This window comes from Haemaphysalis longicornis, unplaced genomic scaffold, assembly GCF_048455015.1.
Source record: "Haemaphysalis longicornis isolate Haplotype H1 unplaced genomic scaffold, Haemaphysalis longicornis Haplotype H1 scaffold_1, whole genome shotgun sequence".
NCBI lineage: Eukaryota > Metazoa > Arthropoda > Arachnida > Ixodida > Ixodidae > Haemaphysalis > Haemaphysalis longicornis.
In genome coordinates this window covers 141,047,876-141,063,317 of record NW_027526203.1, presented here as the reverse complement: position 1 = coordinate 141,063,317, position 15,442 = coordinate 141,047,876, and the positions used below count along the sequence as shown (strand labels likewise).

At 49.5% G+C, this 15,442-nt stretch overlaps 1 protein-coding gene across 1 annotated transcript in view; it reads right to left on the bottom strand.

Moving 5' to 3' along the window:
* The window catches only part of LOC144154915 (arylsulfatase B-like), an 84,137-nt gene that overhangs the window by 14,477 nt on the left and 54,218 nt on the right, over positions 1-15,442 (bottom strand). Inside the window, exons 6-9 of the mRNA XM_077686033.1 lie at positions 12,364-12,490; positions 11,745-12,026; positions 10,225-10,363; positions 1,254-1,557 (exon numbers count right to left, since the gene is read on the bottom strand). Coding sequence (XP_077542159.1) covers positions 1,254-1,557; positions 10,225-10,363; positions 11,745-12,026; positions 12,364-12,490 — 852 coding nt within the window. The remainder of the gene's footprint in view (positions 1-1,253; positions 1,558-10,224; positions 10,364-11,744; positions 12,027-12,363; positions 12,491-15,442) is intronic.

Sequence of the window (15,442 nt, the reverse complement as noted above, 5' to 3'; positions counted from 1 at the left end):
GCTCAATCGTGCGTTTTCGTGGCCCCAAGTGACATCACGGGAACCGACCGCTCTGCAGCCTAGAGTACCTTCATTCACGCATCCGCCGTACAGGGTAGAGACACGTAACGCTGGCGCCGCCATGTTCGGTTGCTCGCTCGCCGCCGAAGCAAGTCATTGTGTCAAAACCGCGCTAAAATTATCGCCGCAACGCGGTTTACTGAAGAAGTTTGAATCATATTGTCTGTTCCGCGTTGCTAGGTCTCGTGGGAAACGAAAAGAATAACGCGTTGAGCCCGTTGGCCCAATTGCGGCAGCATGGGACCGTTCAAAGGTTGTCTCCACCCTGTAGCGGTGTTGGTTTGTTCCCGCGTTTCTTTACGTTCCGTAACCTAGATGGCGCCACCATACCGTGGCAAGCGTTTGGTTTGTTTTTGCCCGCATTTAAACCTGGCTTGTTTTTGTTCTGGGAGAAAATATTCGTTCCCTGAAACAGTGCTCGCTCGACAAATGGGGTCACGTAAGACACCGTTGCTTGCGTCAATCGGCCAGTGTCGTCTGAGACAACCCCAAGCCCCATAGTGCTGTGCAGCTAAACCAAAGCATGCTGTGCGCAGTACGAACAGCAGAACGCATCAGTACTTCTATGTTTACATGTGCTTTCGTAACTTCCACTGTTTGTCCCATCATTCCTATTGCTTTGTAAAGAATGTGCCCTAAATTTAAGCGCAAATCGCTCGTTCGTCTAGTTTGTAAGCTCTACCTAATTTGCGTCTGCTTCTGCCAGCCTCCGCCAATCGCAGAGCTTAGCCCATGTGACATCACAGGTTCTGTTGCGGGAAATGAGCTGGTGGGTCGCATGACCATTCCCGTTTTTCCTAATTATGTAGCTTATTTGAGCGAAGTTTACGTTAAAAGTGGTGTCAGTATGATTCTAACGAGACAATCTTTTCAATGAACCAAACTTGTGTTTTCTCTTCATGGCTCTTTTAAGGCAGCTACTTCCGAAGTGGAGCTACAGGTGCCGGTAGGTTGGTCTTCGGTAACTTTTAGTAACTAATTCACCGTTAAGCAACACCAGGGTGATGTTAAAAAAACTGGTGGTTGACTGCGAAAAAGAATAGGAAAAGGATATAACAGAGTGCATCTGTTAGAGCCTGACATATGAGGGTGAGGACAACGGTTGGCGCGATCATGGTGACGATGAATGGACACAGCAAGCTCTAGGCCCTGTAGATGGCGCAAAATACTTCGCAAATATGTTAGTCACTCACGTCGCTCCGCTCTCTGGCAAGGTTCGTCGTTTCGCAAGGGTCGCTGACCACGTCAAACAGGTAAGGGGAGTCAGCGGTCTTGAAATTGCTCCACGGATCCGGACCGCAGGATATCGAGGCCGACCGTCTCCACTGAGGTGTCGGCACGTGTGGCGATTCTTCATTGTGGAACTTGGCCAGCGTCTTAGACACCGCTGATTCGGCCATTAGTTGGTCAAGGTCAAGGCCCAATGAGGTGTTCCCCCACGGCACCTTCCTGAGTCCTTCCGAACTGTTGTCGCTTGAGCTCAGCACCAGCTTGTACCTGGTGGGTATAAAGCAGCTGTAGTCGACTGTTCAGGTTTGATAACCTTAAGTGGGCCATAAGCGGTGCGAGGACTTTAAACAATTGCTGTAATTTGAGAGGGAGCGAAATAAGTGTGTTCATTTTATAATAGCCACTGTCAGCCCGAACGTTTTGGGTGGTCTCTGCCAAAGTAGCCCTTTCAGAATCAATGGCACGGCCACCACAAACACTGTTGTACAAGTGAAATAATACCAACTCCTGAGCTGCAGTAGCGAAGCCGCAGTAGAGCAGTACGGCTTCATTTAAAAGAAAAATCTCTTCAAACTAATACTGGTTGCCTAAGTGTCTCACGGGTTATTTTAAATGCAGAGCATTTCTTTAACTCACGATGTCACCTGTTCTTGGCGTCCCTAGTTGTCCGCATCGCTCGCCTCGACATGCCCTGCTCAGACGTTTCGCTATCGGCGCGATCAACATTCGATAGCGCGCCCAGGCACGTTTCAAGGACATTCCCTCCCCTCTCTCGGACTCAACGTGCGCCGAGGCTGCCAATTTTACTGCTGACGAGCGCTCTCTCGTCAGCAGTTGCCACAAGTGCAACAACATTAACGTAACGCAAACTACTTAACGTCGTGCGCCCCCGGAAATGCTCTGCATTTGATCGTGCCCCTCGCGAGGGGGATGTTTCAGTGCGTCGCCATGCGAACAGTTTGCCACGCTTTAGTTTCAGTTCCGTATTTGTTCAAAAGCCCATCAGAAGCACACCTACTATACACATGCAAACAAGCATTATATATATATATATATATATATATATATCAAGGTTGCAGTCGTTATTGCCAATGCTATTCGGCTTTTTTCGAAATATTTTTCTCGACTTCTATTTTCGCTTATTTATCACTGTATCAAAGAAACATAACAAACATACGTCATTCGGCACTATCAAATATTTCGAAAAAAGCCGAATGGCATTGGCAATAACGACTGCAGCCTTAATATGTGTCCTTACCGAGTCCCTCGTCCCTTATCTTTCTGATCTGCTACGTGCATTACGAGGGCTCTGGCTCCAGCAGTCCGCAAATGCCAATTGCTAACCCCGACCTCCGACCACGTCTTACGTGGCGGCCGCTGTGAAAAACACGTTCTACGTCTCCCGCGGCGCTCGAGGGATGGCGCTATTTGACCGACCTCAGAGGAGTTCTAAATATAAAACCCCGCGGTAAACTCGAGAGGGGACTGGTCGCGGAATTGCACAATGGTTAGTGCACCGCACGCGTTATGCGGAGATCTGGGTTCGACTCCCGCTTCCGGACAAAAACGGCGGATTTTTTCTCGACTTCTATTTTCGCTTATTCATCACTGCATCAAAGAAACATGACAATCATACGTCATTCGGCACGAATTAATATTTCGAAAAACGCCGAATAGCATTGGCAATAACGACTGCAACCTTGATATGTGTCCTTACCGAGTCCCTCGTCCATTATCTTTCTGTTCTGCTATATATATATATATATATATATATATATATATTGTAACGAGGAAGACTTGCCACCATCGACGTAACGCTATCAGCGCAGCTACACAGCCGTGAAGTTGGAAGAACAGCCAGCGGAGCGTATTACCTCATGCTACTTGTATCATCATCATGTCAAGACTCAAGATCATCATCACCAGTTTGTTGTCTCGAGAGCTGAGCGCGCACGGCAGAACCCCTTCGGACTCAGCTGAGCCTCTTTGCGTTTCAACGCCTTGCTGCCGTCCTGCCAATAAACCTCCCCATAATTTTGGTGGAGTGTGCGGATTCCATCCTCGTCCCGCTCCTCAGCTGCACCCCGTGTACCCGCAAGCCTGGAACTCCGGAGTCGCACCTTGCCTTCTACCGCTGAGTCAGCCATGCCTAGCGACGCCCGAAACACGACATCGCCTTCACCATCGGCTGTCATCTGCTCCGGGGTGATCCGCGAGCGTGACCCGGCGATGTTCACTGGCGCAGACGACCAGGACGTTGAAGATTGGCTTTCGACTTACGAGAGGGTAAGCGCGCACAATAAGTGGGACGATGCTATGAAGCTAAATAACGTGAGTTTTTCTTTGAGGGGACTTGCCGAAAAATGGTATCACAACCACCCAGAGGATCGCGCAACCTGGACCGAATTCAAAACGAACTTTTCGGCCGTATTTGACCGGCCAGCGGTTCGCAAGCTTCGCGCGGAGCAGGGTTTGAGAGAGCGAGCTCAAAAGGCCGGAGAGAACTTTACCAGCTACATCGAGGATGTGGTCGACCTTTGCAGGCGCGTGGATCCCTCCATGCCTGAGCAAGACACCATCAAACATATACTGAAGGGAATAGATGAGGATGCGTTTCAGATGCTGCTGGCAAAAAACCCTCAAAGCGTCAGAGACGTGATCAGCTTGCTACAAAGTTATGACGAGCTGCGGAGGCAACGTCGCCTCACTCGTCGCCACCCTGTGGAGCGTGAGGAGCCGCTCTGCGGCCTGGCAGTCGACGACAACCCCTTGCTACTGAACCGCATCAAGGAGCTTGTTCGGGAAGAGGTGGCGCGGCAGATCTCTCTCCTGCCTTGTACATCCCTGCCATCGTCATCGGTACCAGATCCTTGCTTGTCGTCGCCGCTACGTCGAATAATTAGGGAAGAAGTCGCCGAAGTCTTGCCGACCACGCCGGCTGCTCCACAGCCGTTGCCTGTAGCGGCGCCACTATACGCTGAGGTGGCGACACGGCAGGCTCCTCCTACCGCTTACGTGCCTCTACGCCGCCCGCAGCCGCCGACCTATCTTCCTCCGGCTTCCTTGGCACCGCTCCAGAGCAACCCATGGCGCACGCCCGACAACCGGCCCATCTGCTTCGCCTGTCGTATTCCCGGTCACGTTGCGCGTTTCTGCCGCCGCCGAGTTTCCCCCTTCACTGACGCCTACCGAGCTCCTGCGCACCCTGTCTACACGCCGAATCTGTCGAACGACCACGTACCAATGGAGCCGTCGCGTTACTCTCTTCCATCGGAGGCACCCACAGTTAACAACCGCCGTTCACCGTCCCCGCGTCGTCGTTCAGTGTCCCCCATGCGACGTCGCCCCGCCACTCCCCAGGAAAACTAGTCGCCGCAGTTCCCGAGGCAAGAACTGCGACGACCACGACACACGCAAGCCCTCATGTTTATCCTACGAATGTGATTGACGTTTTTGTTGAAGGAGTCGCCACGCTTGCGCTTGTTGACACTGGTGCCGCAGTTTCAGTCATGGACGCAAAACTATGCCGCAAGATTCGAAAAGTGACGACCCCTGTTTCCGGTTTTAGCCTTCGCACAGCTAACGCCGAACAAGTTGAACCTCTCGCAGCGTGCACAGCCCGGGTCGTTGTACAGGACGCCCTTTACATCATTGAATTCCTGGTGCTTACTTCATGCTCTCATGATATCATTTTAGGATGGGACTTTCTGTCACGCCATCAAGCCATTATAGATTGCGCCCGCGCTGAGGTTGCGTTGCTGCCCGTGTGTGATGCCCAGTTCAACGATTTGCCTTTACGCTCGCACAAGCTCACTGTTAAGGAAGATACCGAGATTCCTCCAAACTCCGCAGTTTTAGTGCCAGTGTCCTGTGCTTCCCTCATCAATTCGACCGTAATCTTCAACCCATCACAACTGTTTTCCCGACGCAAGAACGTCCCTCTGCCTTTCTCCGTCCTCTCCCTTGAAAATGGCTTTTCTGCTATGTACATCCCTAACCCATCCACGTCGGCGTTCACTGTGCTTCGTGGGGAGTGCATTGGTTGTGTCGAGCCCCTCGACACCAACCTCCTAGCCAAAGTCCCCGACGATCCATCCTCGCTACCAGTTAGTGCCCTCACACCTTCTGCATCGGCGTCCAGTTCCCACGTTCTATTTTCTTCTGTCGACTCTGAACTTTCAGCTCCGCAGCGTGATCGCCTCCTTTGTCTACTTAACCGTTTCCGCAACTCCTTCGACTGTGAGCAAACTTCTTTGGGCCGCTCTTCCACCGTCAGCCACAACATTGAAACGGGGTCCCACTCGCCGTTACGGCAACGACCATACCGCGTGTCGGCCGCTGAACGTCGGGTTATAGAAGAACAAGTCGACGACATGCTTCATCGAGGTGTTATACGCCCTTCAAACAGCCCATGGGCGTCACCCGTTGTCCTCGTTAAGAAGAAAGATGGCTCCATCCGATTCTGTGTCGATTACCGTCGTTTGAACAAGATCACTCGCAAAGACGTATACCCTCTGCCCCGCATCGATGACGCTCTCGACTCCTTGCAAGGTGCTGAGTTTTTCTCTTCTTTGGATTTGCGATCTGGGTATTGGCAGGTCCCTATGGCAGACGCTGATCGTCCCAAGACCGCCTTCGTCACCCCTGACGGGTTGTACGAATTCAACGTGATGCCGTTTGGACTCTGCAATGCTCCCGCTACCTTTGAGCGAATGATGGACACTATACTGCGAGGACTCAAATGGAAAATATGTCTATGCTACTTAGACGACATCGTTGTGTTTTCCCCCGACTTTGACACACACCTCGAGCGCCTGGAACAAGTATTGAAATGCCTGAACGATGCCGGCCTTCAACTGAATCTTAAGAAATGTCATTTTGCTGCCAGGAAGCTCACTATTTTGGGTCATGTAGTCTCAAAGGATGGCGTTCTCCCTGATCCAGCTAAACTTCAAGCTGTTGCTGCGTTTCCCAAACCGACCAGCATGAAAGAACTACGAAGTTTTATTGGACTGTGTTCTTATTTCCGTAGATTTGTCCCTAACTTTGCCGCTGTTATATCACCATTAACCAAGCTTCTTAGCGGAGACAAAGACATTTCTGCTTGGTCACCGACATGCGATGAGGCGTTTTCCACGTTACGCTGCCTCTTGACCTCTCCACCCATTCTCCGGCACTTCGACCCACGTGCGCCGACGGAAATTCATACCGATGCCAGTGGTGTCGGCTTGGGCGCTGTGCTTGCGCAGCGAAAAGCAGGCTTTGACGAGTATGTCGTCGCTTACGCAAGCCGTACTCTTACTAAGCCGGAATCCAACTACTCCGTCACGGAGAAAGAGTGCCTAGCCATCGTATGGGCTATCGACAAATTTCGCCCCTACTTATACGGTCGCCAATTCGATGTCGTGACGGACCATCATGCTCTTTGTTGGCTGTCTTCGTTGAAAGACCCATCCGGACGACTTGGGCGTTGGGCTCTTCGGCTCCAGGAATACGATATCCACGTGATATACCGCTCTGGCCGCAAGCATGCCGATGCCGATGCGCTATCTCGCTCACCTGTCACTTTCGCTTCGGCATCTCTCGACGCTGCAGACAGTGTTGTCGAGCCCCTTCCTTTTGCTGACATGCCAGCCGAGCAGCGCAAAGACCCATGGATTTCATCAATTTTGGCTGTCCTTTCACACCCGGTGACGACATCAGCACCCCGAGCCCTCCGCCGTCAAGCACGCCACTTCGCCATTCGTGATGAGCTTCTCTACCGCCGTAGCTACCTCTCCGAAGGCCGAAAATGGCTGCTTGTCATCCCTTGCCACTTGCGCTCTACAATTTGCAACTCCTTTCACGCAGATGCGCAGTGTGCCCACTCTGGAGTGCTCAAGACATACCAGCGCCTCCGGCTGCGCTTCTACTGGCGCGGAATGTACACGTTTGTCCGCAAGTTCGTTCGCTCTTGTGCCGACTGCCAGCGCCGAAAGTTACGACCGGACCCACAGGCAGGTGCTTTGCAGCCGTTGCCATGCCCAGCCCGACCTTTTGATCGTGTTGGTATTGACTTGTATGGGCCTTTACCGTTAACGGCTACTGGCAACCGCTGGATTATAGTCGCCGTCGACCACCTCACCCGATACGCTGAAACAGCCGCATTACCAGCCGGCACTGCACGCGACGTCGCAAAGTTCCTTTTACATCGTTTCGTGCTCCGACACGGTGCGCCTCGTGAACTGCTCAGTGACAGGGGCCGTGTATTCCTCTCCGAGGTCATTGAAGCCCTACTCGCAGCATGCCGCGTTACCCACAGGACCGCTACAGCCTACCACCCACAGACCAATGGCCTTACGGAGCGTTTCAACCGTACCTTGGGCGATATGCTAGCAATGTATGTCTCTTCGGACCACACGAATTGGGACCAGGTCCTCCCATTTATAACATACGCCTACAATACCGCTCAGCAGGCCACTACCGGCTTTTCCCCATTCTTTCTTCTTTACGGACGCGAACCATCGTGTCTCCTGGATACCATCCTTCCGTATCGACCAGACGCCTCAGAATACGCGCTGATTTCTGAGACTACTTCGTACGCCGAGGAGTGCCGACAGCTTGCCCGCGCATTCACTACGGAAGAGCAGTCACAACAAAAACACCGTCGTGATGACTCCAAGCCATCAGCTGAATTTCCTCCCGGCTCTCTTGTCTTGCTCTATATACCGTCTACTACTGCCGGCCTATCCAGCAAGCTTCTTTCGAAGTACCACGGCCCATACCGTGTAGTCGAGCGTACCTCTCCCGTCAACTATGTCGTGGAGCCACTGACGCCTTCGACGGATCTTCGCCGCCGTGGACGCGAAATTGTCCACGTTCAGCGCCTCAAGCCGTACTACGATCCTCTTATTTTGTCGTGTCCCTAAGTCGCCAGGTTGGCTCTTTTCGCCGCGGGGGGTGATTGTAACGAGGAAGACTTGCCACCATCGACGTAACGCTATCAGCGCAGCTACACAGCCGTGAAGTTGGAAGAACAGCCAGCGGAGCGTATTACCTCATGCTACTTGTATCATCATCATGTCAAGACTCAAGATCATCATCACCAGTTTGTTGTCTCGAGAGCTGAGCGCGCACGGCAGAACCCCTTCGGACTCAGCTGAGCCTCTTTGCGTTTCAACGCCTTGCTGCCGTCCTGCCAATAAACCTCCCCATAATATATATATATATCCCACCCGGCGGGCATTTTTTCACCACTTTATTTTCGACTCAAAAAATTCTTCACCTCTTTCTATGACTCACCACAACCTCCCCTTTGCTTTCCGAGGTTTTCTTGACTGCCAACCCTTATTTTCTGTCTTATTTCACGGAGCCCCTCATTTCCCATTTTTTGATTCGCTACATGCTTAGCGAGGGCCTCTGTTCTGGCAGTCTTGGTGCCAAAGGGAGCTTAAGAGGGTTCAACGCTGGTCGACCACTCTCGACATGCCGTAGACACTCGAGTCACGGCCCGGGGGTTAGAAAGAAGGTCCCCTTCACCCCGAGTAGTCCGAGTGGCGCTGGCTACCACCCCCAAGTGCAGGAAACAAAAATACCTTAACATAAATACCCGAGAAAGTGCTGGGAAAATAGCCCCGCTGGTAGCGTAGTGGTTATCGCACCAGACCGGTATTCTGGAGGTCGTGGGTTCGGATCCCACCCGGCGGGCATTTTTTCACCACTTTCTTTTCGACTCAAAAAATTCTTCACCTCTTTCTATGACTCACCACAACCTCCCCTTTGCTTTGCGAGGTTTTCTTGACTGCCAACCCTTATTTTCTGTCTTATTTCACGGAGCCCCTCATTTCCCATTTTATGATTCGCTATATATATATATATATATATACAGCAAGATAGGCCGGCAGTATACAGCGCCAAAGCAGGCCTAGGGGTGTTGTTAGGCTCTTTTTTACTACGGTTAGTGAAGCTAACATTTTTTTAAATATAAGTAAGAAAGAAAGAAACAAAAACACACGCCCAGAGTGGGGACCGGACCCACGCCTTTCGATTTGATCTCGAATGCCTTACCTATTAGGCTATCTGGGCGACTGTGCCTTCCTTCACTTTCTGGGGTATTTGTATTTACTAGAACTGTATGTGACGCTTGAGGGTGGTAGCCAGTGCCACTCTGACTACACGGGGAGAAGGGGACATTCTTTTCAACCCCCGGGGGTGTGAGTCGAACGTCTACAGCCTGTCATGAACAGGCAACTGGCGGGAAACCCTCTTATGCTACCTTGGCATCAAGGCTGCCAGAACCGCGACCTCCGCTGGGCTTTCGCAGAATAATATAGTTAGGAAATGAGGGGTCTAACTTTCTGTCCTACAAATAACCGTGTGAATGAATACGAGTTACATAAAGATCTCACTGAATTTTCTCGGAGAATGAGCTGTCCCACACCTATTAATCCCGCTTACAACTGAATCATCTCAAATTGGGCACACAGAACATATCGTCCTCCACACCCCTCATTATCAAATCGTCAAGCACACATACTCCGAAGACTGCCAACAAACATTTTGATACCTCTGAATCCTCTCGGAAATCTCACCATCTTTCCTCTCACCAGGCTGACCGACACCGCAAGTAACCCCTTCCGCCGTATCGCCTCGCATTCTCCTGCCCACATAACCTCAACTCCATTAACAACCCATTCGTTCTGGAGTGAGAGCCTGCGTTGACCAACTCGGCATCGCAGCGTCAAGAAGCCCTAGTGCAACGATCCCTGGGTTCGGCGCAGGTTCGCGGCCTCCTGCACATGGGAGGTCAACCACATCCTGGTCCCAATAGCCTCTTTAGCAAGTACGTGTTTACTTCTCCACCTCTTTACTGTTGGTACACTTTCGTGCCTTCAGCTATAGTACGACAGCAGAGAAAATAAATCAATAACCTCATCACGAGCCGTACTGCCTCACCTGCCGCTTCTGTATGCACCAGTTTTGCTGAGCCCGTCGAAGCCGAGTAGGAGTTCTTGTCTTTTTGAAGGAGCACCAGCCGACAGCGTTTCCCACTGGTTGACACCATCGATTGGCCCAAGGTCTTCTGTGTTCCCTCCTGGTCACAGTGGAATACGAAAAGTTTCGCACCACAAAATATACATTGAACAGCACTTTGGTAAGTACGGTTGCTCCAATCCTACTATTTAAAACAGGCCTTCAGTTGGTCTACTCGTTCAAGTTCGGGCGCTTGTAAAAAATCAGCTGAATGACTGGAGAGCACGGAGAACAAACTTATGAAGCTCTCCGCAATAGCACTCCAGGCTGGTGTCTGTTTGAGCGCGATGAAGCTGTTTTTATGGGTGGCTGTCCCATTTCTCCGTCATTACAAATACTGAACAGAGGTTTAAAGTTTATTGGGTGAAAGCAGATATACGGCAAGGCCTTCCCGTGAGTGTTTTTCATCTATACGAGAGACGTATGAGATACGATAAATGAGATAATGAAATTGTGGGGCAAAAAGAGATTCGGATGACGCAAGATCCAAGTGGTGAGGGAGAAGTCTATTTGAAAGGCCGTCATTTTGCAATGAACATCAGCAGGCGGCGGCGGCGGTGTCAGCTAAACACAGAGATAAACAAAGCGAGAATAAAAATGAGGTAGACATTGTCCAACGACAGAATAAAACCGGATAGAAGATTACTTGAAAATGTAATCTGTCATTGATACAGCGGATGGGAATGAATGTAAAGAAACAAAGACGTTTTACAAATGTGAGACCCAAGAAGCAGCTATATTCTCAGCTTGAGACCGATGGTGAGCAACAATGCACCGCAGCGCATTCTCGTAACAGAAACCACACGCATTTTCCTAAGCTGGGTGTACCCAGAAGCTGATGCTGCACTGCCGGGCGTTCAGCCAGCGCTGCCATATCGAGAGCGGTTGCGAGTGGCATATCACTTCCGAGAAAGCACAAAAATCGCGACATGGCATTCTTTGCTGATAGACACAAGTTGTATTTCATGTTGCAAATATCACTGCATTCTCGAGTTTTAACCGAGAAATATACAGGCATGCCGTTGTCTACGTAAACCGCAATGCTAACACAGAAACGAAATACTGAAATGGTAGCATATGATTGTGACCAGGTACTTTTATAAAAAAACTATTATTTTTCCCTCCCTACGACCTCTGTGAATCTAGGAAACATGAAGTGCTCCTCATCAAACAAAATGCCAGAACAAAATTATAATACGGGCTCAGAATTTTTGTGTTTAAGGCGGCGAAATACCAGCTTTGTTGGGGTAGATTACCGTAGTAATTGCATCAGTTCGCATTTACAATGAGCGCCACGTACTTATTTGATATTCTGAAAACAAAATTAGTCGTGTTGCCTCCACCTTAAGCTTCCAGCCTGAGACTAAAATGTACGTACATCTTGCATACGCACCGCATCGTTTCTACGTACGTCTCCTCTTTAGGAAACGGGTGGTGCTTACCGGCGAGACTGTACAGTGTGGGCATCCAGTCAACGAAGTGCATCATATCCCAGGAGACGTGGCCTCTTTGTCCCAGCATCGGGGACCAGACAAACGCCGGCACGCGCACGCCGCCTTCCCACAAGGTGTGCTTCACGCCGCGCAATGGCCAATTGGATCCCGAAAGTGGAACAGAAGCACCGTTGTCGCTGGAGAAGACGATCAGGCAGTTCTCCAGCATGTTCTTCTCGTAAAGAGCTTCCACAACGACTCCTGTTGCCTGGTCCAACGTGTCTATCGTTCCTGCGAGATCAATGTACACCACCTTTCACATTACCATTATGCCTTCAGCACTTTGCTACGTCGCCAACTGCCCAATATTTGATCTCTCTCGCCCTCGTACCTACCCGGCGTTTCATACTCTTCGAGTGATTATAGGGCGTTCCATAGATTAATCATCAAATAACAAGAAGACGAGGTAGGTATTCTGAGTTTGCACAGGTCAGAAAGGTTAAAAAGGATAAAAGGATTGGGTACGATAATTCTGTCGGTTTTCTAAAGAAATACGTTATTGGCAATGTTTTTTCCACAACTAATTCTGGTTTTCGCTTCAATTGGTGCGGTGCGCAATCGCACTTACCTGCGTACATAGCTCGTTCTTCCTGTCCGATGTAATCAAACTTGGCTGCATTCTCTTCGGGAGCTTCATACAGGCGTTCTATTGTTCCTATGTGGGGTGCTTGCATGCTGAGAAACAGGAAGAGTGGCTGCGAAAACAAGACACAAGGACATTAGCGTTTTACTTCGACTAGGAAAAACACAGAGAAATATAGAACGAAAAAATTGTCATCGCAGTTTATTATCGTAACAGGTTGCGGCAGAGTGTTATATCACAGAACATTGAGTGGTGACGGCATGCCCCACCACGTGCTCCGGTTGCCAACTCTTCCTGAGAAGGTGGAAAGTGTACGTCTTGTTGTATGGGAGATATAACTGCGGTGGTGTGAATGCAGCGCGACCGCCTGCCGCTCTTCAGTTAGTTCTGGTCAAGCTGATGATGATCATATGATCAGCGTCATCTGGTATACTTGCCAGGGAACAGGGATGGGTAAAAGTACTTCAAAACGCTCTCTTGAATACAAATATCGCGATACATGCGTTTGGCGCAGGCACAGAAAAAAGGAATTGCGGAACACAGATTAAAGATACAGATACAGATACTGAACTACTTTTGTTAGTTCGATGACCTCATGTTCCAAAATACTTTTTATGAAGTGTGATCTACTTCAATCCAATACATGCACAAACCTGAATCGCTAGTACAATTGAATCTGGAAGGGTATTCATACCATCACCGCTACGCGAGAAAACAACATTAGTTGCACTTAAGCACAAGCAGCTTCTTAAGAAAGCGGTCTTACAGAAAACGCCGATTTGGTCTGAGAACGCGGCCCGCACTGACGAGAAAATTCTCTCTACCGCTACAGATGAGCACACATTCCTTTCCTAACGAACGAATACCGCATTGATGGCTGCGAAGTGCTGCAACAGGGCAAAATCCTTCCTCGGGTGGTGGAGGTATCGAAATACTTCCACTAGAACATCCGTCTGCCCTGACCTTCCTATGTCGGCTAGTCTTCGTCTTGAAACTCGTAGAAGCTGTGGTTCATCGTAGCAGATGGCACATCATCGCACGAGTCCTAATGGTGCGGTCCCCAAGTACCTGCAGCCCTCTAGAGCAAGCTTTCGTAATCTGAACGTCTTGAAACTTTGAACGTCTTGAACGTCTTGAAACGTCTTTGAACGTCTTGAAATTTTGAAATATGGGTGCAAAAATAAATGTAACGAGATACTCATACGTGCCAGACTACCACGATATATTCGATACACCATAAAGGCATTTAACTATTGACAAACAAATACATTTCTGACATGTCCTTAGATTCCGAAACAGGTACTCTAAAGTGTCCCTGAGATACTATCCCGATATCCGGGTATCGCCGTACTGCCCAGCCCTGCTAGGGAAGAATTCCCGCCGACTCAATCGCCCGCATACGACGCTAGCTTACTTCTGAAAGGTACAACAATTGAACGGTACAATCGGTTGTTTGGCATAAGGCAGGTGTACGTAGGGGGCACAGTCTTTGCAATCACGCGCCATATAACCCTTCTAAAAAGTTTCTTTTTTTGCTCACTTTCCGGGCCATTACACCAAGTATTTGGGATTGCTCAATGTCTGCACATTCGCAACATAACGCCCGTTTCCTTAGCCTATAGGGATACAGCCTTCCCGCTTTTCATGCTGTGTACAGGGCTAGACTGAGGATTATAGAAAGTTCGCACAGGTGGAATTCGGTGTTAGCGCTCGCATGTTCGAGCACTGAGATCCTGCCGGGGCCTTCCAAAACGTGTCTCTACAGAAGGAACCTTATGTGAGGCAAGCTGATTATGTTCTTCCACACTGCAATAAGAAGAATAGCCCGCAGCAGCCTCCACCACATGCCCCTATGCTACGCCTACTCCATCGCTGCCGTCTTCTTATGTGGTGTGATCCGCATCCTGCCAGCTAATAAGCTTCGACCCAAGCTGTCTGATACTCCTGCGTGGACGCGTCCATCGCGGGCTGTTTTCACCATGCTACCTCGAATACGCGAAAATTCAGCTATGCCCAGACGCTTCATTGAGACCAGGCATGAATCTACACCAAGCAGATCAGGAACCGGGGTGAATTTCATCAACAGGATGCTCTATTAAAAAGAAGCCCAACCACAAAACCTACTTCACGCCCAGTGAGCTAGCAGAGCCAGAGAAGCGCACCATTATACAAATTAAACTCCTGCTCAACAGAATGTAACCCTTGGGGATTTATGGCCAGCAGTGTAAGTCCAGCGAAGGTGGTGCTCTGCTAGGATTTGCTAGGTTGAGATTTAGCTATACTGCGATTGGCTATGTGGAATTTGGATTACAGTCAAACGCTTGTATAACGAAGCGTGCGGGACCCTGGTAATTGTTCGTTATACACGTCACTTCGCTATATGCGTCGCGCACTAAATTGACACCCTATAAAGCAGATAAGCGTATATAAGAATCAGAAGTTTATTCAATCTTACAAGATGAAGGTTACAAAGCAAAATTATACAGACGAGGGTCCCATAGTCGAGACTGCACCAGGACCCTCGGTTAAATATTACATAGAGAGCACGAGGTCGCGGGTTCGATTCCCGGCCGCGGCGGCCGCTTTTCTGATGGAGGCGAAAAGCAAAAACGCCCGTGTGTACGAGATTTCGGCGCACGTTAAAGATCCCCAGGTGGTCAAAATTAATCCGGAGCCCTCCACTACGGCGCGCCTCATCGCCTGCGTTGCGTCGGCGCGTTAAACCCCCACAATCATCAATCAAATATTACATAGAAGAATAAAACACAGTGAAAGCCGCTAGAATCATATTATACAGTGGCATATATATGCATTGCAGAGTAGTAATATAAATTATAAAAAATATTGACAATATAGCAATACAAAATAAGTAGTATATTTAGGGCGGACTCGAAGGGGAGAAAAAAAAAGGACAAATAGAATAACAGGAAACGCAATATTATACATGTAAAGCTATAGTAATATTCATAAGAACACTAGAATTTTCACGAGATAGAAAACAGTAAACCGCGCATCTAGGTGAAATTTCTAAACACCCTATGCCACAGGAAGCAAAAGCAGGCAT